At 48.8% G+C, this 23,517-nt stretch overlaps 1 protein-coding gene across 2 annotated transcripts in view; it reads left to right on the plus strand.

Annotated features, from left to right (window-relative positions):
- The window catches only part of LOC121290209 (kinesin family binding protein), a 29,489-nt gene that overhangs the window by 2,196 nt on the left and 3,776 nt on the right, over window positions 1–23,517 (plus strand). Inside the window, exons 2-5 of one of the 2 annotated variants that reach the window (XM_041210495.1) lie at window positions 633–731; window positions 12,993–13,072; window positions 21,994–22,177; window positions 23,175–23,268. In XM_041210495.1, the coding sequence (XP_041066429.1) occupies window positions 633–731; window positions 12,993–13,072; window positions 21,994–22,177; window positions 23,175–23,268 (457 nt within the window). The remainder of the gene's footprint in view (window positions 1–632; window positions 732–12,992; window positions 13,073–21,993; window positions 22,178–23,174; window positions 23,269–23,517) is intronic. The other variant, XM_041210496.1, reaches the window with a different exon arrangement.

Genomic DNA, 23,517 nt, shown 5'->3' on the forward strand with positions numbered 1-23,517 from the left:
AAATAGGAGGGGTCAAGAACATATCCTTGGTGTGGGTGGTGGGGTCCCCAGAGGTAACAGTGCAGTAGCAGGAAGAGAAGCCATTGCAAGTGATTCTCTGGCTATGATTAGATAGATAAGAATGGAAGCAGGTGAGAGCAGTCCCACCCAGCTGGACATCAGTGGAGAGGTGTTGGAGGAGGATGGTGTGGGGTCAATCATGTCAAAGGCTGCAGCCAGGTCGAGAAGAACAAAGAGGGAATGCTTTCCTTTGTCACAGTCACACAGGATGTCATTAGAGACTCTGATAAGAGCCATTTCTGTACTGTAATAGTGGAGGGAACCTGATTGGAGAGATTCAAACATGAAATTGTGGGAAAGATTGGAACGGATTTGGGAGGTGACAGCAGGTTCACGAGCTTTGGAGAAGAAGGGAAGGTTAGATGGGTCATAGTTTGGAAGGGGAGTGGAGTCCAGGTTGGCTTTTTGAGGAGAGGACTGATGCTGGCAGGTTTGGAATGAAGCAGGATAGTTGCAATGGCACTTAACATAACTCCGAACAACACCCAACCACCATCCACCATCACATTACATTTTCAATCTCCCCAGTAAAGATACAGAAAGTAGCACCAGGTTTTCTCTTTTTAATACAGAATCAGCTGGGCATCCTGTGGGCAGGATTGGAAGAAATGGAAAAAGCTCAAACCTATCTGGAAGATGCAGAATCACTTTACAACCAGTATACTAAGGAGGTAAAGTAGTCTTCATTGAACAGCAAATTAATCGTGGTAACTAGTGACTCAGGCATGCCAATTGGGCAGGTCAGTGATAACCAGCGACTGTGGTGTGTTGATTGGGCAGGACAGTGATGATGAGGGACTGGGGTGTGTTGGTTGGGCAGAGCAGTAATAACCAGGGACTGGGGTGTGTCGCTTGAGCAGTGCAGTAATAACCAGGGACTGAGGTGTGTCGACTGGGCAGAGCAGTAATAACCAGGGACTGGGGTGTGTCGATTGGGCAGGGCGGTGATAACCAGGGACTGGGATGTGTCGATTGGGCAGGGTGGTGATAACCAGGGACTGGGATGTGTCGATTGGGCAGGGCGGTGATAACCAGGGACTGGGGTATGTCGATTGGGCAGGGCGGTGATAACCAGGGACTGGGGTATGTCGATTGGGCAGGGCGGTGATAACCAGGGACTGGGGTGTGTCGATTGGGCAGGGCGGTGATAACCAGGGACCGTGGTATCTGAATTGGGCACCGCGGCGATAACCTGGGACTGGGGTATGTTGATTGGGGAGGGCGGTGATAACCAGGGACTGGGGTCTGTTGATTTGGAAGGGCGGTGATAATCAGGGACTGGGTTGTGTCCATTAAGCGGGGCGATGATAACCAGTGACTGGGGCAAAGCGGTGATAACCAGAGACTGTCGTGTTCGTTATGCAGGGCAGGGATAACCAGTGACTTGGGCGTGTCAGTTGTCAGCATGGTGATAACCAGGGACTGCGGTGTGTCAATTAGGCAGGGCAGTGATCACCCAGGATTGACGTGTGTCGATTCAGCAGGACAGTGAAAACCAGGGACTCGGGAGTGTTGATTGGGCAGAGCGGTGATAACCAGGGACTGGGGGTATTCCTGTTATGCAGGGCGATGATACCCAGGGACTGGGGTGTGTCAGTTTGGCAGGCGGTGTTAGCCAGGGACTGTGGTGTGTCGATTTTGGAGGGCTTTAATAACCAGGGATTGGGTCTGTAAATTGGGCAGGACAGTGATAACCGATGACTGGGGTGTGTTGATTGAATAGGGCAGTGATAACCAGGGGCTGGGGTGTGTGGATTGGACAGGGTGGTGAAAACCAGTGACTGGGTCGTGTCCGTTATGCAAGGCGGTGCTAAGCAGAGACTGGGGTGTCTAAATTGGGCAGCGCAGTGATAACCAGTGACTGTGGTGTGTGAATTGGGCAGCGTGGTGATAACCAGTAACTGTGGTCTGTGAATTAGGCGGTGCGGTGAAAACCAGGTTACTGGGGTGTGTCAATTGGGCAGTGCGGTGATAACCAGGGACTGGTGTGTGTTGATTGGGCAGGGCGGTGATAACCAGTAACTGTGGTGTGTGAATTTGCATGGCGTTGATAACCAGGGACTGGGTTGTGCCGGTTTGGCAGGGTGGTGATAACCAGTGATAAAAACAAAAAAACTGCGGATGCTGGAAATCCAAAACAAAAACAGAATTACCTGGAAAAACTCAGCAGGTCTGGCAGCATCGGCGGAGAAGAAAAGAGTTGACGTTTCGAGTCCTCATGACCCTTCGACAGAACTTGAGTTCGAGTCCAAGAAAGAGTTGAAATATAAGCTGGTTTAAGGTGGGGTGGGGGGAGAGTGGAGAGAGAGAGAGAAGTGGAGGGGGTGTGTGGTTGTAGGGACAAACAAGCAGTGATAGAAGCAGATCATCAAAAGATGTCAACAACAATAGAACAAAAGAACACATAGGTGTTAAAGTTGATGATATTATCTAAACGAATGTGCTAATTAAGAATGGATGGTAGGGCACTCAAGGTATAGCTCTAGTGGGGGTGGGGAGAGCATAAAAGATTTTAAGATATTTAAAAATAATGGAAATAGGTGGGAAAAGAAAAATCTATATAATTTATTGGAAAAAAAGGAAGGGGGAAACAGAAAGGGGGTGGGGATGGGGGAGGGAGCTCACGACCTAAAGTTGTTGAATTCAATATTCAGTCCGGAAGGCTGTAAAGTGCCTAGTCGGAAGATGAGGTGTTGTTCCTCCAGTTTGCGTTGGGCTTCACTGGAACAATGCAGCAAGCCAAGGACAGACATGTGGGCAAGAGAGCAGGGTGGAGTGTTAAAATGGCAAGCGACAGGGAGGTTTGGGTCATTCTTGCGGACAGACCGCAGGTGTTCTGCAAAGCGGTCGCCCAGTTTACGTTTGGTGTCTCCAATGTAGAGGAGACCACATTGGGAGCAAGGAATGCAGTAGACTAAGTTGGGGGAAATGCAAGTGAAATGCTGCTTCACTTGAAAGGAGTGTTTGGGCCCTTGGACGGTGAGGAGAGAGGAAGTGAAGGGGCAGGTGTTGCATCTTTTGCGTGGGCATGGGGTGGTGCCATAGGAAGGGGTTGAGGAGTAGGGGTTGATGGAGGAGTGGACCAGGGTGTCCCGGAGGGAGCGATCCCTACGGAATGCTGATAGGGGTGGTGAAGGGAAGATGTGTTTGGTGGCATCATGCTGGAGTTGGTGGAAATGGCGGCGGATGATCCTTTGAATGCGGAGGCTGGTGGGGTGATAAGTGAGGACAAGGGGGACCCTATCATGTTTCTGGGAGGGAGGAGAAGGCGTGAGGGCGGATGCGCGGGAGATGGGCCGGACACGGTTGAGGGCCCTGTCAACGACCGTGGGTGGAAAACCTCGGTTAAGGAAGAAGGAGGACATGTCTGGGGAACTGTTTTTGAAGGTGGCATCATCGGAACAGATGCGATGGAGGCGAAGGAACTGAGAGAATGGGATGGAGTCCTTACAGGAAGCGGGGTGTGAGGAGCTGTAGTCGAGGTAGCTGTGGGAATCGGTGGGTTTGTAATGGAGATTGGTGGACAGTCTATCACCAGAGATTGAGACAGAGAGGTCAAGGAAGGGAAGGGAAGTGTCAGAGATGGACCACGTGAAAATGGTGGAGGGGTGGAGATTGGAAGCAAAATTAATAAATTTTTCCAAGTCCCGACGAGAGCATGAAGCGGCACCGAAGTAATCATCGATGTACCGGAGAAAGAGTTGTGGAAGGGGGCTGGAGTAGGACTGGAACAAGGAATGTTCCACATACCCCATAAAGAGACAGGCATAGCTGGGGCACATGCAGGTACCCATAGCCATACCTTTTATTTGGAGGAAGTGAGAGGAGTTGAAGGAGAAATTGTTCAGCATGAGAACAAGTTCAGCCAGACGGAGGAGAGTAGTGGTGGATGGGGATTGTTCAGGCCTCTGTTCGAGGAAGAAGCTAAGGGCCCTCAGACCATCCTGGTGGGGGATGGAGGTGTAGAGGGATTGGACGTCCATGGTGAAGAGGAAGCGGTTGGGGCCAGGGAACTGGAAATTGTTGATGACGTAAGGTGTCAGAGGAATCATGGATGTAGGTGGGAAGGGACTGGACAAGGGGACAGAGAAGGGAGTCAAGATAACGAGAAATGAGTTCTGTGGGGCAGGAGCAAGCTGAGACGATTGGTCTACCGGGGCAGTTCTGTTTGTGGATTTTGGGTAGGAGATAGAAGCGGGCCGTCCGAGGTTGGGCGACTATCAGGTTGGAAGCTGTGGGAGGAAGATCCCCAGAGGAGATGAGGTCAGTGACAGTCCTGGAAACAATGGCTTGATGTTCAGTGGTGGGGTCATGGTCCAGGGAGAGGTAGGAGGAAGTGTCTGCAAGTTGACGCTCAGCCTCTGCGAGGTAGAGGTCAGTGCGCCAGACAACAACAGCACCACCCTTGTCAGCGGGTTTGATGACAATGTCATGGTTGGACCTGAGAGAATGGAGTGCAGTAAGTTCAGAGAGAGACAGGTTAGAATGGGTGAGAGGAGCAGAGAAATTGAGACGACTAATGTCGCGCCTACAGTTCTCAATGAAAAGATCGAGAAGGTAAGAATCCAGAGGGAGGGGTCCAGGTGGAGGGAGAATATTGGAGATGGGTAAAAGGATCCGTTGAACTGGGAGAGGACTCCTGCCCAAAGAAGTGAGCCCGGAGACGAAGACGGCGGAAGAAGAGTTCAGCATCATGCCGAGCCCGAAATTCATTGAGGTGAGGGCGTAAGGGTATGAAACTAAGTCCTTTGCTGAGCACTGAACGTTCAGTATCGGAGAGGAGAAGGTTAGGGGGTATAGTGAATACACGGCTGGGGCTGGGATTGGAAGATGGAGTGGGGACGGAGGGACGGGCAGAGGTGGAATCTGGATTCTTACCTTCTCTTTATCTTTTCATTGAGAACTGTCGGCGCGACATTAGTCGTCTCAATTTCTCTGCTCCTCTCACCCATTCTAACCTGTCTCTCTTTGAACTTACTGCACTCCATTCTCTCAGGTCCAACCCTGACATTGTCATCAAACCCGCTGACAAGGGTGGTGCTGTTGTTGTCTGGTGCACTGACCTCTACCTCGCGGAGGCTGAGCGTCAACTTGCAGACACTTCCTCCTACCTCTCCCTGGATCATGACCCCACCACTGAACATCAAGCCATTGTTTCCAGGACTGTCACTGACCTCATCTCCTCTGGGGATCTTCCTCCCACAGCTTCCAACCTGATAGTCGCCCAACCTCGGACGGCCCGCTTCTATCTCCTACCCAAAATCCACAAACGGAATTGCCCCGGTAGACCAATCGTCTCAGCTTGCTCCTGCCCCACAGAACTCATTTCTCGTTATCTTGACTCCCTTCTCTCTCCCCTTGTCCAGTCCCTTCCCACCTACATCCGTGATTCCTCTGACACCTTACGTCACATCAACAATTTCCAGTTCCCTGGCCCCAACCGCTTCCTCTTCACCATGGACGTCCAATCCCTCTACACCTCCATCCCCCACCAGGATGGTCTGAGGGCCCTTAGCTTCTTCCTCGAACAGAGGCCCGAACAATCCCCATCTACCACTACTCTCCTCCGTCTGGCTGAACTTGTTCTCACGCTGAACAATTTCTCCTTCAACTCCTCTCACTTCCTCCAAATAAAAGGTGTGGCTATGGGTACCCACATGGGCCCCAGCTATGCCTGTCTCTCTATGGGGTATGTGGAACATTCCTTGTTCCAGTCCTACTCCGGCCCCCTTCCACAACTCTTTCTCCGGTACATCGATGATTACTTCGGTGCCGCTTCATGCTCTCGTCGGGACTTGGAAAAATTTATTAATTTTGCTTCCAATCTCCACCCCTCCACCATTTTCACGTGGTCCATCTCTGACACTTCCCTTCCCTTCCTTGACCTCTCTGTCTCAATCTCTGGTGATAGACTGTCCACCAATCTCCATTACAAACCCACCAATTCCCACAGCTACCTCGACTACAGCTCCTCACACCCCGCTTCCTGTAAGGACTCCATCCCATTCTCTCAGTTCCTTCGCCTCCATCGCATCTGTTCCGATGATGCCACCTTCAAAAACAGTTCCTCTGACATGTCCTCCTTCTTCCTTAACCGAGGTTTTCCACCCACGGTCGTTGACAGGGCCCTCAACCGTGTCCGGCCCTTCTCCCGCGCATCCGCCCTCACGCCTTCTCCTCCCTCCCAGAAACATGATAGGGTCCCCCTTGTCCTCACTTATCACCCCACCAGCCTCCGCATTCAAAGGATCATCCTCCGCCATTTCCGCCAACTCCAGCATGATGCCACCACCAAACAAATCTTCCCTTCACCCCCCCTATCGGCATTCCGTAGGGATCGCTCCCTTCGGGACACCCTGGTCCACTCCTCCATCACCCCCTACTCCTCAACCCCTTCCTATGGCACCACCCCATGCCCATGCAAAAGATGCAACACCTGCCCCTTCACTTCCTCTCTCCTCACCATCCAAGGGCCCAAACACTCCTTTCAAGTGAAGCAGCATTTCACTTGCATTTCCCCCAACTTAGTCTACTGCATTCCTTGCTCCCAATGTGGTCTCCTCTACATTGGAGACACCAAACGTAAACTGGGCGACCGCTTTGCAGAACACCTGCAGTCTTTTCGCAAGAATGACCCAAACTTCCCTGTCGCTTGCCATTTTAACACTCCACCCTGCTCTCTTGCCCACATGTCTGTCCTTGGCTTGCTGCATTGTTCCAGTGAAGCCCAACGCAAACTGGAGGAACAACACCTCATCTTCCGACTAGGCACTTTACAGCCTTCCGGGCTGAATATTGAATTCAACAACTTTAGGTCGTGAGCTCCCTCCCCCATCCCCACCCCCTTTCTATTTCCCCCTTCCTTTTTTTTCCAATAAATTATATAGATTTTTCTTTTCCTACCTATTTCCATTATTTTTAAATATCTTAAAATCTTTTATGCTCTCCCCACCCCCACTAGAGCTATACCTTGAGTGCCCTACCATCCATTCTTAATTGGAATAAATTCGTTTAGATAATATCACCAACTTTAACTTTAACACCTATGTGTTCTTTTGTACTATTGTTGTTGACATCTTTTGATGATCTGCTTCTATCACTGCTTGTTTGTCCCTACAACCACACCCCCCCTCCACTTCTCTCTCTCTCCGCCCCCCCCACCCCAAACACACACACACACCTTAAACCAGCTTATATTTCAACTCTTTCTTGGACTCGAACTCAAGTTCTGTCGAAGGGTCATGAGGACTCGAAACGTCAACTCTTTTCTCCACCGATGCTGCCAGACCTGCTGAGTTTTTCCAGGTAATTCAGTTTTTGTTTTGGTGATAACCAGTGACAGGTCTGTCGATTGGGCAGGGTGGTAATAACCAGTGATTGGGTTGTGTCGATTGGCAGGGCGGTGATAACCAGGTACTGGGACGTGTTGTTTGGGCAGGGCGGTGATACCCAGTGACTGCGGTGTCTGAGTTGTGCAGCGTGCTGACAGCCAGTGACCAGGGTGTGCCGATTGGGCAGGGAGTTGATAACCAGGGACTGGGGTGTGTTGATTGGGGAGGGCTGTGATAACCAGTGACAGTGGTGTCTGAACTAGGCAGGGTGGTTATAACCAGGGACTGGGGTGGGTCGATTGGGCAGGGCTGTGATAACAAGTGACTGGGGTGTGTGAATTGGGCAGGATGGTGATAACCAGGGACTGGGATGTGTTGATTGGGTAGTGCGGTGAAAACCAGTGACTGGGGTTTGTCGATTGGGCAGGGCACTGACCACCCAGGATTGGCATGCGACGATTCAGCAGGGCAGTGATAACCAGCGACTTGGGAGTGTCGATTTGGCAGGGCGGTGATAACCAGGGACTGGGTCGTGTCCGTTAGACAGCGCAGTGATAACCAGGGACTTCGGTGTGTCAATTGGGCAGGGCGGTGATAACCAGGGACTGTGGTGTGTAAATTGGGCAGCGCGGTGATAACCAGTAACAGTGATGTGTGAATTGGGCATGGCGATGATAACCAGGGACTGGGGTTTGTCATTGGGCAGGGTGGTGATAACCAGGGACGGTGGTGATAACCAGGGACTGTGGTGTCTAAATTGGGCAGCGCAGTGATAACCAGTATCAGTTGTGTGTGAATTTGGCATGGCGGTGACAACCAGGGACTGGGTCGTGTCCGTTATGCAGGGTGGTGTTAAGCAGGGACTGGGGTGTCTAAATTGGGCAGCGCGGTGATAACCAATGACTGTGGTGTGTGAATTGGGCAGGGCGGTGATCTCTAGTAACTGTGGTGCGTGAATTCGGCATGGCGGTGATAACCAGTGACTGGGGTGTGTGTATTGGACCGGGCGGTGATAACCAGCGAGTTGGATGTGTCGATTCGGCTGTGCGGTGATAACCAGGGACTGAGGTGTGTGAATTGGGCAGGACGGTGATAACCAGGGAGAAGGTTGTGTCCATTAAGTGGGGCGGTGGTAACCAGGGACTGCGATGTGTCATTGGGTAGGGCAGTGATAACCAGTGACTAGGATATCTAAATTGGGCAGCATGGTGATAACCAGTAACAGTGGTGTGTGAATTCGGCATGGCAGTAATAACCAGGGATTGGGGTGTGTCGATTGGGCCGGTTGGTGATAACCAGGGATGGTGGTGTGTGAATTGGGAAAGGCGGTGATAACCAGTGACTGTGGTATCTGAATTGTGGAGGACGGTGATAACCAGTGACTGGGGTGTGTTAATGGGGCAGGGCAGTGATAACCAGTGACCGGAGTGTGCCGATTGGGTAGGGCGGTGACTAGCCGTGTCGGGGCGGGCAGGACAGAGCTAACCAGTGAGTGGGATGTGTCAATTGGACAGGGTGGTGATAAGAAGGTGGTGGTGAGCTGCCTTCTTGAACTGCTGCAGTCCAGGTGGTGTAGGTACACCCACAGTGCTGTTAACGAGAGATTTCCAGCATTTTGACCCAACAACAGTGAAGGAACAATGTACGATGAACTTGCTCACTGACACCCAGTTTGGGTTCCACCAGGGCACTCTCAGATCCTGACCTCATTACAGTCTTGGTTCAAACATGACAAGAGCTGAACTCCCGAAGTGAGGTGAGAGTGCCTGCCCTTGACATCAAGGCTGTATTTGACCAAGTGTGGCATCAAAGTGCCCTAGCAAAACTGGAGTCAGTGGGAATCAGGGAAAACTCTCCGCTGGTTGGAGTCATACCTAGCACAAAGGAAAATGCTTGTGGTTGTTGGAGGTCAATCATCTCAGCTCCAGGACATCACTGCAGGAGTCTCTCAGGGTAGTGTCCTCGGCCCAACCATCATCAATGCTTCATCAATGACCTTCTTTCCATCATAAGGTCAGAAATGGGAAGGAGCCTTGGTAAATTCCTGCAGTGCATCTTGTGAATGGTACACACTGCTGCCACTGTGCATCGGTGATGGAGGGAGTGAATGTTTGTGGATGTGGTGCTCATCAAGCGGGCTGCTTTGTCCTGGACGGTTTGAAGCCATCTGTTGTGGGAGCGGCACTCATAACAGGCAAGCGGAGAGTATTCCATCTCACTCCTGACTTGTGCCTCGTAGATGGTGGACAGGCTTTGGGGAGTCAGGGTGTGAGTTGCTTGTCGCAGAATTCCCAGCCTCTGACCTGTTCTTGTAGCCACAGTATTTATATGGCTGGTCCAGTTCAGTTTCATAAGACATAGGAGCAGAAATTAGGCCATTCGGCCCATCGAGTCTGCTCCGCCATTCAATCATGGCTGATAAGTTTCTCAACCCCATTCCCCTGCCTTCTCCTCGTAACCTTTGATCCCCTTACCAATCAAGAACCTATCTATCTCGGCCTTAAATACACTCAATGACCTGGCCTCCACAGCCTTCTGTGGCAATGAATTCCATAGATTCACCACTCTCTGGCTAAAGTTTCTCCTCATCTCTGTTCTAAAAGGTCTTCCCTTTACTCTGAAGCTGTGCCCTCAGGTCCTTGTCTCTCCTACTATTGGAAACATCTTCCCCACGTCCACTCTATCCAGGCCTTTCAGTATTCTGTAAGTTTCAATCAGATCTCCCATCATCCTTCTAAACTCCATCGAGTATAGACCCAGAGTCCTCAAACGTTCCTCATATGTTAAGCCTTTCATTCCTGGGATCGTTCTCGTGAACCTCCTCTGGACCCTCTCCAGGGCTAGTACATCCTTCCTGAAATACGGGGCCCAAAATTGCTCTCAATATTCTAAATGTGGTCTGATCAGAGCCTTATAAAGCCTCAGCAGCACATCCCTGCTTTTATATTCTAGTTCTCTCAAAATAAATGTCAACATTGCATTTGTCTTCCTAACTACCGACTCAACCTGCAAGTTAACCTTAAGAGAATCCTGGACTTGGACTCCCAAGTTCCTTTGCACTCCAGATTTCTGAATTCTCTCTCCATTTAGAAAATAGTCTATGCCTCTATTCTCCCTACCAAAGTGCATGACCTCACACTTCCCCACGCTGTATTCCATCTGCCACTTCTTTGCCCATTCGCCTCACCTGTCCAAATCCTTCTGCAGCCTCCCCGCCTCCTCAATACTATCTGTCCCTCCACCTATCTTTGTATCATCTGCAAAATTAGCCAGGATGCCCTCAGTTCCTTCATCTAGATCATTAACGTATAAAGTGAAAAGTTATGGTCCCAACACTGACCCCTGCGGAACTCCACTAGTCACTGGCTGCCATCCTGAGAAGGATCCCCTTATCCCCACTCTCTGCCTCCTGCCAGACAGCCAGCAATCTCCTATCCATGATAGTACCTTGCCTCTAACACCATGGGCTCTTATCTTACTGAGCAGCCTCCTGTGTGACACCTTGTCAAAGGCCTTCTGGAAGTCCAAGTAGATAACATCCATTGGCTCTCCTTTGTCTAACCTACTCGTTACCTCCTCAAAGAATTCTAACAGATTTGTCAGGCATGAACCTCCCCTTGATGAGACCATGCTGACTTTGCCCTATTTTACCATGCACTTCCAAGTATTCTGAAATCTCATCCTTAATAATGGACTCTAAAATCTTACCAATGACCTAGGTCAGGCTAATCGGCCTGTAATTTCCCGTTTTTTGCCTCACTCCCTTCTTAAACGGGAGTTACATTAGCGATTTTCCAGTCCTCTGGGACCCTCCCTGACTCCAGTGATTCCTGAAAGATCACCACTAACACCTCCACTATCTCTTCAGCTATCTCCTTCAGAACTCTGGGGTGTAATCCATCTGGTCCAGGTGATTTATCCACCTTCAGACCTTGCAGTTTTCCTAGCACCTTCTCCTTGGTAAAGGCCACCATACCCACCTCTGCCCCCCAACTTGCTTGAACTTTGGGGATGTTACTCATGTGTTCCACTGTGAAGACTGATGCAAAGTACCTATTCAGTTCCTCCACCATTTCTTTGTTCCCCACCACTACTTTTCCAGCAGCCCAATGTCCACTTTTGCCTCTCTATTACCCTTTATGTATCTTAAAAAAAAATCTTGCAATCTTCTTTTATATTACTGGCTAGTTTACCCTCATATTTAATCTTCTCTGTCCTTATTTTTTAGTTGTCCTTTGTTGGTCTTTGTAGGCTTCCCAATCCCCTGGCTTGCCACTGTTCTTCGTCGCATTGTATGCTTTCTCTTTAGCTTTTATGCTGTCCCTGACTTCCCTTGTCAGCCATGGTTGCCTCATCCTCCCTTTAGTTTGCTTCTTCTTCCTAGGGATCAATTTTTGCTGTGTCTCCCAGAGTACTCCCAGAAACTCCTGCCATTGCTATTCCACTGTCTTTCCTGCTAGGTTCATCTCCCAGTCAATTCTGGCCAGCTCCTCCCTCATGCCTCTGTCGTTGCCTTTATTCAACTGTAATACCGTGACATCTGATTCCAGCTTTTTCCTCTCAAATTGCAGGGTAAATTCTATCATATTATGGTCACTTCCTCCTAAAGGTTCCTTCACCTTAAGCTCCCTTATCAAATCTGCCTCATTACACATCACTAAATCTAGAATTGCCTTCTTCCTAGTGTGCTCCACCACAAGCTGCTCCAAAAAGCCATCTCGTAGACATTCCACAAATTCCTTTTCTTGGGATCCACTACCAACCTGATTTTCCCAGTCTACCTGCATATTGAAACCCCTCATGATCACTGTAACCTTGCCTTTCTTACACGCCTTTTCTATCTCCTGGTATATCTTGTGCCCCACATCCTGACTACTGTTCGGAGGCCTGTACATAGCTCCCATTATGGTTTTTTTACCTTTGCGGTTCCTCAACTCTACCCACACAGATTCTACATCATCTGACCCTACATCATTTCTTGCTATCGATTTAATTTCAGTTAGTTTCGGTCAATAGCTACCCTTAGGATGTTGATATTAGGCGATTTAGTGGTGGTAATGCCATTGAATGTCAAGGGTTATGGTTAGATTCTCTCTTGTTGGAGATGATCATTGCCTGGCATTTGTGTGACGTGAATGTTACTTGCCACTTGTCAGCCCAAGCCTGGATGTGCTCCCCATCCTGTCACTTGCCTTCAGCTGCATTATCACTATCTCAATTTTTATTAAAGGAATTAAATGTAACATTGAAAGTGATTGGACGACAGCATTATCAGCAGTGACTGTTGAGCGAGAGGAATATCAGCCAGGGTGGGTGCTACTGAGTCTTATTTAGATATTTTGTGTGATATACCTGTGGGCACAAGATTGAGTCTGGTTGTATTGCTGTCTTTGGTCTTATAAGCTGCCACTGCCTGGGCCAACTTGAAGCATTGGACCTTTGGGTGGGCTGCTGTGAAACTGCAGCTGAAGAATTGATGGCTTTAGGAGAGGAGGGACAACTGAGTAAGGACAGGAGCACTGAGCAGTATTTGCAAAAAGAAGACAGTATGTGTATAAAATGCAGTAGCTGCGTAAAACCAGTATGTTATTTATTGTTTAGATTGGGACTCCTCCATTCGATACCCATGAGCATTTCCTGGCCGAAGAAGAAAGGCTGACTGAGCAAGAGAGACAAAAAAGGTAGGGTGGTTTCAAACTCACACTCGTCAGGAATCAAACTTGGATTTTTTCTGTAAATAACTGAGATGGCCTGGAGACTCCTGAGAGCTCGGAATTCTGTTGCTGAAATTATCTTGCAACTTTGTGTCCCAGTTCAGTTTTATCTTTGAAGAAATCTTATTGAATGTTTTGGGAAATTAACTAACTACAACTCATGGTAAATAAGGGAATATCTATAGATGTTATTTGCATGGACTTTTCGAAGACATTTAATAAGATTCCATTTAAAAGAAGCTATTAACAAAAATGATAATGTGCTTGCTGAGAGATTAACTGTTGGGGAACAGGTTAACTTAATTTGGCAGGTGGAAGGAAAGCAGAAGATGGCAGAAAGGAGCAGCAGTGAGATCAGAGGACAGATATAAACAACAATAAACTTAAAACTGTCTCAAAAATTGCAGGGATCAGATTGAGGAAAATAGAACAAGTGACGTTGGAGGTATTACATTTCTGGTATATCCATAGCGTAGCTATAAGGTTGCAGTCACAAATTGCTACAGGGGATTACAATGTGGTTGCATGAACAGAAATGACTCAAAGGAGACTAGGAATGGGTTCTCAGTATTCCTGATTGTCATGCATTCCAGAACGATGAAGGAGAAAAAAGGATGGGGTGTGGGTTGGTGATGGCAGTGTTGAATAAGGATGTTACAGCTCTAAGTAGAAAGAATTTACCGGCTGGTTCTAGGACTGAATCTATCTGGCTCGAGTTGAAGAACAGTTGGGGGAGCTGTTCCATTGTTGGGAATTTCTTTGTATAGAATTCTAAGCTGTGAGGAGGTGAAGCAAATCTGGTGGCAAATTTCAACGGCATGTAAATAAAAAATAGAATATTAATATTAAAGGACTTTAATTACTCTAACTTTTGGCCAACAGTGACCATAACATAATTCATAAAATATTTTCAACATAAATTTTAAAATATCAATGGTTAAAATGCTCAAATGGGAAAGAATGAATTTCAGTGTGTTAAGAAGGGACTTTAAAGGTGGCAGAACAAGTTGAGAAGGCGGTTAAAAAGCATAAGGGTTACCTGGGTTAATAAGCAGAGAAATAGAATATAAAAGCAAAGAGATCATGTTAGAATTTTATAAATCACTGATGAAAATGAATCACAGAATGGTTACAGCATGCAGAAGGAGGCCATTGGGCCTGTCGTGTCTGTGCTGGCTCTCTGAAGGAGCAACTCACCCAGTGCTACTCCCCTGCCTTCTCCCTGTGGCCCTGCACGTTCATCTTTTTTCAAATAATAATCCAATTCCCCCCTAAAAGCCTCAAATCTACCTCCACCATACTCTCAGGGAGTGCATTCCAGATCTGAAACCACTTGCTGCATGAAAAGGGTTTCTCCATGTCATCATTGTTTCTTTTGCCAGTTACCTTCAATCTGTGCTCTCCGGTTCTCAATCCTTCCACCAATGGAAACAGTTTCTCCCTCTGTACTAGAAACACAGAAACTAGGAGCAGGAGTAGGCTATTCAGCCCTTCAAGCCTGCTTGGCCATTCATTATGATCATGGCTGATCATCCAACTCAATAGCCTGCTCCCGCTTTCTCCCCATACCCTTTGATCCCTTTCGCCCCAAGAGCTATATTTAACTCCTCCTTGAAAGCAGACAATGTTTTGGTCTCAGCTACTTTCTGTGGTAACCAATTCCACAGGCTCACCACTCTCTGGGTGAAGAAATTTCTCCTCATCTCAGTCCAGGCTCCTCATGATTTTAAACACTTCTTTCAATTGTCCTCTCAACCTTCTTTCTCTAAGGAAAACAGTCCTAGCTTCTCAAATCTTTCTATGTAACAAAAGTTCCTCATCTCCGGAACCATTCTCATGAATCTTTTCTGCTTTTTAATGCCTTCACATCTTCCCTAAAAAGTGTGGTGTCCAGTATCAGTGTGTTATTAGTTACATTGTTACTGTTTAATGGCAGTTACTTCACATTTATCCACGTTATACTGCATCTGCCATGTATTTGTCCACTCACTCAACTTGTCTTAATTGCCTTGAAGCCTCTTAAAACCCTTCTACCAACAAAAAAAATGTGGATAGAGACCCTTTTGGTAGCTCTAACAGACAACAGGAATTGGGCAACTAAGGCAGGAGAATGAACCCCAGGAAGAACCAAGGAATAATAAACAGATGCTTCAGATGTGACTCGAAATATCATTGTGATGATAACGGAACGGGATAACAGGGTTTTTGAAAAGGCTCATGACAAGGAAGGATTGGGAGGGGAAGCTGATGATACTATCGGTCAGAAGGAATTGTACTGGTTACCAGAAGCTTTAGTCTGGTAATGGGTGCTCTGGTTTTGGACTCATTCAGTTGTGCTGTATTAGACAATGGATGTACGTCAGTGTGTTGAGTGGATTGATTAAAGAGCCACCTGGATTCTCTAAATAGGAAAGACTGAAGTAAGGTTAAGGATTATGAAAGTTCTACGTAAGTTTGGGAAGGATAACACGTTAAAATCACTTAAAAGAGTGGTAATTCCATGTAACGTAGCTGGGGTAAACCAATTTATCAGCACAGATGTAGCACTGGTGAAATACCCTTGCTGTTGAGTAAGCTGTCTATGAAAAAGGCTCTAATGAAGTTAGCTGTGGAGCACAATAAGGCAGGTTTTTTGAAATCTGTAGATTTACAGTTTACACAATCAGGATGTTATTGTATCCCCTCAACAAGATCTAACATTTTTAATCACCATATTAAAGAAGTGTTGATGACATCAGGGATTAGGAGTTTAAAGGAAAAAAGGCAAATTATTTGCAAATTACATTGGGAGTTTGCTTATCCATCTGGTCATTAGTTAAAAATCCTACTGAAGGATGCGGGATAATGGATGATGATATACTAAACTTGTAGAAGAAATCAGTGAGAAAAGCGATCTATGTAGAAAATGTAGGAGGACACCATCACGGCTCTTAGTCAGTCTCCCACTAGCAAGAGACTTGAAGGAAAGGGATAAGGACAATAAACATTTTTCTGTTGCATTTCATAGACATGGCAACTAGATTCAGTCTGTTAACAGTAATATATAGTAAAGAAAAAAGGTAATTGTAGACAAGATAATGGGAAAAAAGGATAAGAACTGGACTGGGAGCACTGGCTAAATTCCTAACTGACAAAGTCGGGGGGGAATCTGCCAACGATGAGTTTAAAGGTATGTGTCAAAATGTGAACATCGTAGTAATAAATACAGCAGCAGAAAGTTCCTTTAGTAATGGGGCTTGTGAAAGAAATCACACAGTAATTGATGAGATGCTTCACAAAGTCTTAGCTGACCAATCGAGCTGTAAGGTGACATCTGCCCTGGCGTGGGCAGTCAATGCGAAGAATTCACTTTAAATGGTTGGGGACTACAGCCTCTGTCAATTAGTTTATGGGAAAAATCCAAAAATACCTTTAGTGACGTGGGATCATCATCTGGCCTTGGAAGGGACTACAGTTAGCTCAGTTTTTTAATGAGCATTTGAATACCCTGCATGCAGGGAGAAGGGCATTTATCAAGACTGAGGTTTTGGAGAAAATTTGGCGAGTCTTAAGGTACTGCATAAGGCCGTCAGAAATATAGTTTAATCCAGGGACATAGTATAATACTAAAGAGAAAGGCAGAAATAAAGGAAAGGACCTGGTAAGGTTATAGGCAGTGAAAGAAAGACAGTAAATTTACAACATGGCAATCAAACTGTTAGGGTACATTCCTTGAGGCTAATTGGCACTGATTATACATTTACAGACCTGAACAGGTAACAAAGTGAAGAGGCAGCATGCACTTCACATACACATGTTGGACAGTTAAGAGGAGCAGCTTATGGCAGATAAAAAGTTGAATGAATGTGAACAAAGTGATACTGAACTGCAGGATAAGGCTATTTATCCCAAAGGACACCCAACCAAGATAGGCACTAGATTAATTTATATGCCAGTAGGGACCAGTGTGTGGAGGGAATATTACCATTATAGGGAGAGCAGGAAAAGCCACTTGCAAATACAATGTAGTAAAGAGAAAAGGTAATTGTAGACAAGATAATGGAAAAAAGGATAAGAATTGGACTGGGAGCACCAGCTAAATTCCTAACTGACAAAATGAGGTAACGATGTGGAAGGCCAGAAAACGCAGTGTGCGTTCTGAAAGTGGACTGGGAAGTGATCGCAGCCCTGGGAAAAGATTATGGATTTGCGAAAGGAACTTTGATCGTAGAGATCTTGTAGCCAGAGTCCAGAAAGAGAGAGGGCGAGTAGAGGTTGTAGTTTGACAAGAACAAGGACAAAGAACAATCTGGGAGCGTGACTAGGAGTAGAAGCCCTTATGATCAAGAAATTTTAGTGGCAATTAACAAATTAGAAGACAAGTTGATAAAGGAAGCCAAACAAAAAGAGCTGGAAGAAATTTGGGGTATACACCAAAATACCAGACAGGGGACAGCCAGCCTTACCTCACAGGTGGATCTGTACAGAAAAGGTGCTTCCCGACAGCACCTGCAAGGCTAAAGCTAGACTAGTAGCTCAGGGTTTTGAAGAAAGACTTGGGATCAGGATGTCAGGTGGACTTGCCTACCGCAGGGAAATTGAGCTTGAAGATTTTCTTTGCCCTTATAGCAAAACAAAAGAAAGGAGCTTGGGGTGGTTGTAGCTCATACTGCATGTCAGGAACACCATCGCCAGTGCCGGGGGCTTCTAAAGCCCCCATGGAGGCAACACCATCAGCAGTTGATTCTGTGGCTCTGTCACCATTCTGCTTTGGGGTGGAGAGCTACATCCACCCCAAGATGACAATAGAGGCATGTGTCAAAGCTGTGGCTAGTGTTGTCAGCCCCTCAGCCATAGTCGCAGCTTCACGTGTATGGGAAGGTGGCATTCTTCCTGAGGCTCGAGCGGATGGTGTAACTGGCCATGACCAAGGGGCTCTTCATGGGTGAGATGTATTTGGCAATGGACCCCTATTGGAGGCCACTGCTGTTGTCCAACTTCTGACCCTTCATCCCCGGTGTGCTACTCCTCCCCCATTTACAACTCCTTGGAGAGGTCAGGTCCGGGGTGGTGCTGGTCCTGCTCACCCTCAGGGAGCCAAACCTGCACCATATTTACACCTTCCGGCGCCAGATTTGTTGACCTAGCCCAGGAGGAGATGCTGGAGGGATGATTCACAGCTCAGCCTGATGGAAGGTCTTCTGGTCCGTGGATGGCCCACGGTGTCACCTGTATAAGGATGTGGAGCACTTGTGAAAGCATTACCCCACCTCCAAAGCCACTGGCACCACTGAGGTGGCCACAGCTGGTGCTCCCCCCTCCTTCCTCCCCTGCGAAAGAGACCACCGTAGTTGGGGGTGAGGAGAGCAACCGTCTGCAAGGCATGAAGGCCAAAAAAAAAGCAAAAAGGGCTGAGGTGAGCCCCCAGATAAGCATCCCTCCTAGCTGTTTCCCATGATTCCAAGCGACCTGGCCCCGGGAGTGGGGCAGGTCCCCAAATGCAGCTAGAGGAGACCAGAGAGGACCCCCTTGCCATTCATTCTGGGGGTGGGAACGAGGCACAGGTAGAGCTGACTGGCGGCTTTGAAACAGCCCCCATACTCAATGTGATCGAGGGGGTAGTAGTCGGAGGTGATAATCCAGAGGAGGATGGGGCTTCAGTGGTGAGCACTGGGATGAGCCGGTATCGGGTGAGGTGGTGGAAACCCTGGTGCCCCCCTGCCCCCACCCCCTCCGATTGTCCCCTCATCCCTGTAAGGGAGCTCCAGGATTTTTTGGCGAGCAATTTCAGTCGTCGAAAGAGTTGTCAGCTCTGGACAGATGGCATCCTTTTCTGTTAGTGTCCAGGTACATCTGCATGGCCCTAAAAGCCCCAGGGCTGGACCCAAACGCCAAGCAGTTCCACACATCTCGCTGGGCTCCTGAAGGAGGGGAAACATTGGACGTCCTCTCTTCCCACACTTTACTAAGTGATGGTGATGGGCAAAAACACTTCTGATAATGAAGATAACCATAGCCAGCCTCAACACCAATGGCAGCAGGGAAGCACAGTGCCCAGAACTCCTCAATCCTCAGGAACAGAAAGTATGCGGTGTGCTTCCTGCAGGAAACATACACAGTTCTGGGAGACAAAATTACATGGCTCCTAGAATGGCAAGGTGGTGTCTACATGAGTCACCCATCCTCCAGTTCGTGCGGGGTGGCTAACTCTGTGCCTCATGCCACTCGCTGGGGGTGGGGAAGTTAAGGGACCTAGTTGGGTCCTTCAACTTGGTGGACGTCTGGCATCATCTCCATCCTGACTCCAGCGTCTTTACTTTTGTGTTGCTTGGAGTCAGACCGTCCAGACTCAGCTGCCTTTACGTTTCTAAGACATTCGTGTGCTGCGTTCCGCCGGCTTCAGTGCAGCAAGTGCCATGCTTGGACCACCGTCTGGTGTGGGTGGAAGTCATTCTGTTCTGCGCTCGGACGGGGTCCATATACTGTCACTTTAACAACCTGCTGCTGGAGGACGAGCAGATCCTGGACTCGTTCTGTCGTTTCTGTGCCAGCTGGAGAAGGAAGCAGGGAGGCTTCTCCTTGAGGCTATGGTGGGACATGGGCAAGACTCACATCCGAGTTTTCTGTCAGGAGTACGCGAAGGGGTCAACAAAGAGGCGGATATCCAGGGTCAAGGAGTTGGAGAAGGAGGTGCTCGACCTGGAGGCACGTCTCCATCAGCCTGACGCGGACCCGGCCCTGCGGTCGGTGTACGACGAGAAGGGCGCACTGCAGGACTTGCAACTCGTCGGGTCTCGCGGCTCGTACATGAGGTCACGGATCCAGTTCCCCCAGGACCTGGACTGTGGCTCCCCCTTCTATTCGCTGGATAAAAGGCACAGGGTCCGTCAGCAGCTCATTATGCTGCTGGCTGATGACAGATCGCATCTCGGATCCAGAGGGCATCAGTGTTCACCCATAGCCTATTACTCTTCTGTTTTCTCTGGATCAATCCAGCAAGGATGTTTGCAAAATTTTGTTAAAGGACCTGCCGCAGGTCGCCCCAGAGGGCACTGGAAAGCTTGATGCTCCAATAAGCCTGGAGGAGCTGACCGGTGCCCTCGACAGCCTCTCCAAGGGCAAGTCCCCAGGGCTGGACAGGCTGACTGTGGAGTTCTTCAGGGCGTTCTAGGACGTCCTGGGGAGCGACTTCGCGGGGTTCCTGGGGGAAAGTATCGCGACCAGGGAGATGCCCCTTTCGTGGCACAGGGCAGTTATTGCCCTGCTGCCGAAGAAGGTGGATCTCCGCCACTTTAAGAAGTGGCACCTGGTCTCCCTCCTCAGCACGGATTACAAGATCTTTGCCAAGGCCATGTCTCCTCACCTTGGCACCGTGCTGGACCACATAATCCACCCTGACCAGTCCTACAACGTCCAGTGCCACACCATCTTCGATAACATCCATCTGGTCCGGGATGTCATCCACTTCTCGCAGGTGACTGGAATGTCCAGTGCCTTCCTGTCTCTTGATCAGGAGAAGGCGTTCGACAGGGTGGATCACAAATATTTATTCGGGACCCTGCAAGCATTCGGGTTCGGGACACATTTTGTTGCCCAGATCCGACTTCTGTATGCAGAGAGTCTAGTTAAGGTTAATGGGTCCCTGACTTCCCTTCACTTTGGGAGGGGGGTGCGTCAGGGCTGCCCCTGTCTGGCCAATTGTATTCTACCTGCGTGGAGCCTTCCTGCGCCTTTTGTGGAGGAGGTTGGGATTGGTTCTGCGCAGGCCGGGCATCAAGGTGGTCCTCTCGGCTTACACCGATGACGTGCTCCCCATGTTCACTAACCCGGCTGACCTACGGAGGATGAGTGACAGGAGGTCTAGTCTGCCGCATCCTCTGCCATGATCAACTGGGTCAAATGTTCTGGGCTCCTGATCGGTCAGTGGCAGATGGATCCCCTACCCGAGGAGCTCAGGCCTTTCACCTGGAGCAGCACCAGCCTCCTCTACCTGGAGGTCCACCTCGGCCCTGCTGAGGAATCCTGGCCGGCGAACTGGTAGGAGCTGGAGACCAAAGTCACCACTCGTTTGCTGCACTGGACAGGACTGCTCTGAGTGCTGGTCATAAACCAGCTGATTGCCACCATGCTGTGGTACCAGCTGGTCACTTTGACCCCTCCCCCGGACTTTGTCACAAAAATCCAGAGAATGCTTATCGACTTCTTCTGGGACAAAAGGCTGCACTGGGTCACTGCTGAGGTTCTGAGTCTCCCGCTTAGGGAGGGTGGTCAGGCTCTAGTGTGCCTACGCACACAGGTGGCGACTTTCCGCCTTCAGACCCTGCAGCGATACCTTTACGTTGAGCCTCCTCCGAGATGGTGTGCACTGGTGACGTATTTCTTCCGTCAGGTGCATGGCCTGAATTATGACGTGCAGCTCCTGTTTATAGACCTGAGGGGCCTTCGTGGCTCCTTGCAGGCGTTGCCCGTCTTTTACCAGGACCTGATCAAAGTCTGGAACATGGTCGCCTCACGACACAGCTCTCTGCTGTCAGGAGTAGCAGCTATTATCAGATAGCATTTTCTGTTGTTTAGGTCTTGCTGCATTTGGACACAGACTGCTTCAGTATCTGAGGAGTTGTGAATGGTGCTGAACGTTGTGCAATCATCAGCGACCATCCCCACTTCTGACCTTATGATGAAGCAGCTGCAGATGGTTGGGCTGAGGACACTGCCCTTAGGAACTCCTGCAGTGATGTCCTGGAACTGAGATGAATGACCTCCAACAACCGCAACCATCATCCTTTGTGCTGGGTATGACTCCAACCAGCAGAGAGTTTTCCCCATGATTCCCATTGATTCCAGTTTTACCGTTATGTGTTGCCCGGCCATTTCTAGGAATGTCACTATGTTTTGTTTGGATTGTGCAGGTTTGAGAAAGTTTACACTCACACTTTGTATTACCTGGCACAAGTCTACAAACACTTGGATATGAATGAGAAGGCTGCCTGGTACTGCCACACTACCCTGCAACGCCAGCTGCAGTTCACCAATTATAACCCCGTGGAGTGGGCCATCAATGCTGCCACCTTGTCACAGTATTATATCACTAAGGTAAGTCTGCCTGTACTGTCTCTGGACAGCAACCCTCCGCATGGATTGTTAATGTGTCTCCCTGGATCCCAGAAGCAGTGCAAGGTGGTGTGGGTTTGACATGGAGATTTAAGAGTTGATTTGAAACGTGAATTCACAGTCACTTGTAGTGACCACTGCATGTGGTATTCCATCCCCTGTGGAATGTTGCCCCCTAAGACTTGAGATAGGGAATTCCTGCAGAAAGAACTCAAAAAGATGCTTCAATGAGGAAGGAACATGTGAAGACGGGACAGAGTGGGGTGGGATCGGGTGAGTCTGTGAGGGGTTAGTGGCGGTTAAGACATAAGGAACGGTGGGTGACAGATGATGATAGGTTCTGTTAACATTTGCATTCCTGGTTTAAAGGTATCATTGAGTGGCCACAGGGTTAACCCTTGGCCTGTTCTGAATGAACCAGCCTAGGATCAGGCAGGGAAAGCCCTCACTGTCCAGAGCTAAACTGACACTAGGCAATGTCCCTGAGCACCTGATAGCTGTGCCATGACTCCTGATGGGCGTCGTGGAGGCGGAGGAACTAACAGGACATTGATGCTACTGGACAGACAAAGCTCACACTGGAAGGAGGCCATTTTGATCAGGACCCAGAGGATCTGTAGGTGCTGAGTTAACACAGCAGGAGAGCAAAGGATTGAAGGGAAGTGGAGTGGGGGCAGTAGGCAGGGCGCAAGCAGTGGGGCAAGGCCCAGGGGGAGGAAGGAAGGCTCGGGGCTTTTGGGTGTGAGACAGGTCCCCGGGGGACAGGAGTGCATCATATCAGGAGAATGTGGTCTGTGGGGCATAGCACAGGGCAACTGGCCACCGTGCAGCACACAGATGATAGGTTATAATGCAGGCTACACTGTAGACTGCATCCTGTTAGCCCAGGGTGCTGTGATTCACAGCATGGGCTGCAGGCTGCAGTGAACAGTTTAAAGCTCAGGTTGTACTTACAGGATGACTGTTTTCTCTTGAGCAGCAGAGTTACATGGAAGGTCGTTTGTGTCTCGCTGCTTCCAGTGTGATCTTCAACCAGGTGGGAGGGCCATCCTCTGAATCTCCTACAGAGGAAAGTAAGTTACATTATCTAGTAGTGGTTTCTGTATCTTAGATAAGAACATAAGAAATAGGAACAGGAGTAGACTATTCGGCCCCTTAAGCCTGCTCTACCATTCAATAGGTTCGTGGCTGATCATCTTGTATTTCGATATCCACATTCCCATCTAACCCTGATAACCTTTGATTCCCTTGCCCACCAAGAATCTATCTCCCTCTGCCTTAAAATATTCAATGACCCCACCTCCACCACCTGAGGCAGAGAG

The sequence above is a fragment of the Carcharodon carcharias genome, chromosome 17, assembly GCF_017639515.1.
Source record: "Carcharodon carcharias isolate sCarCar2 chromosome 17, sCarCar2.pri, whole genome shotgun sequence".
Lineage (NCBI taxonomy): Eukaryota > Metazoa > Chordata > Chondrichthyes > Lamniformes > Lamnidae > Carcharodon > Carcharodon carcharias.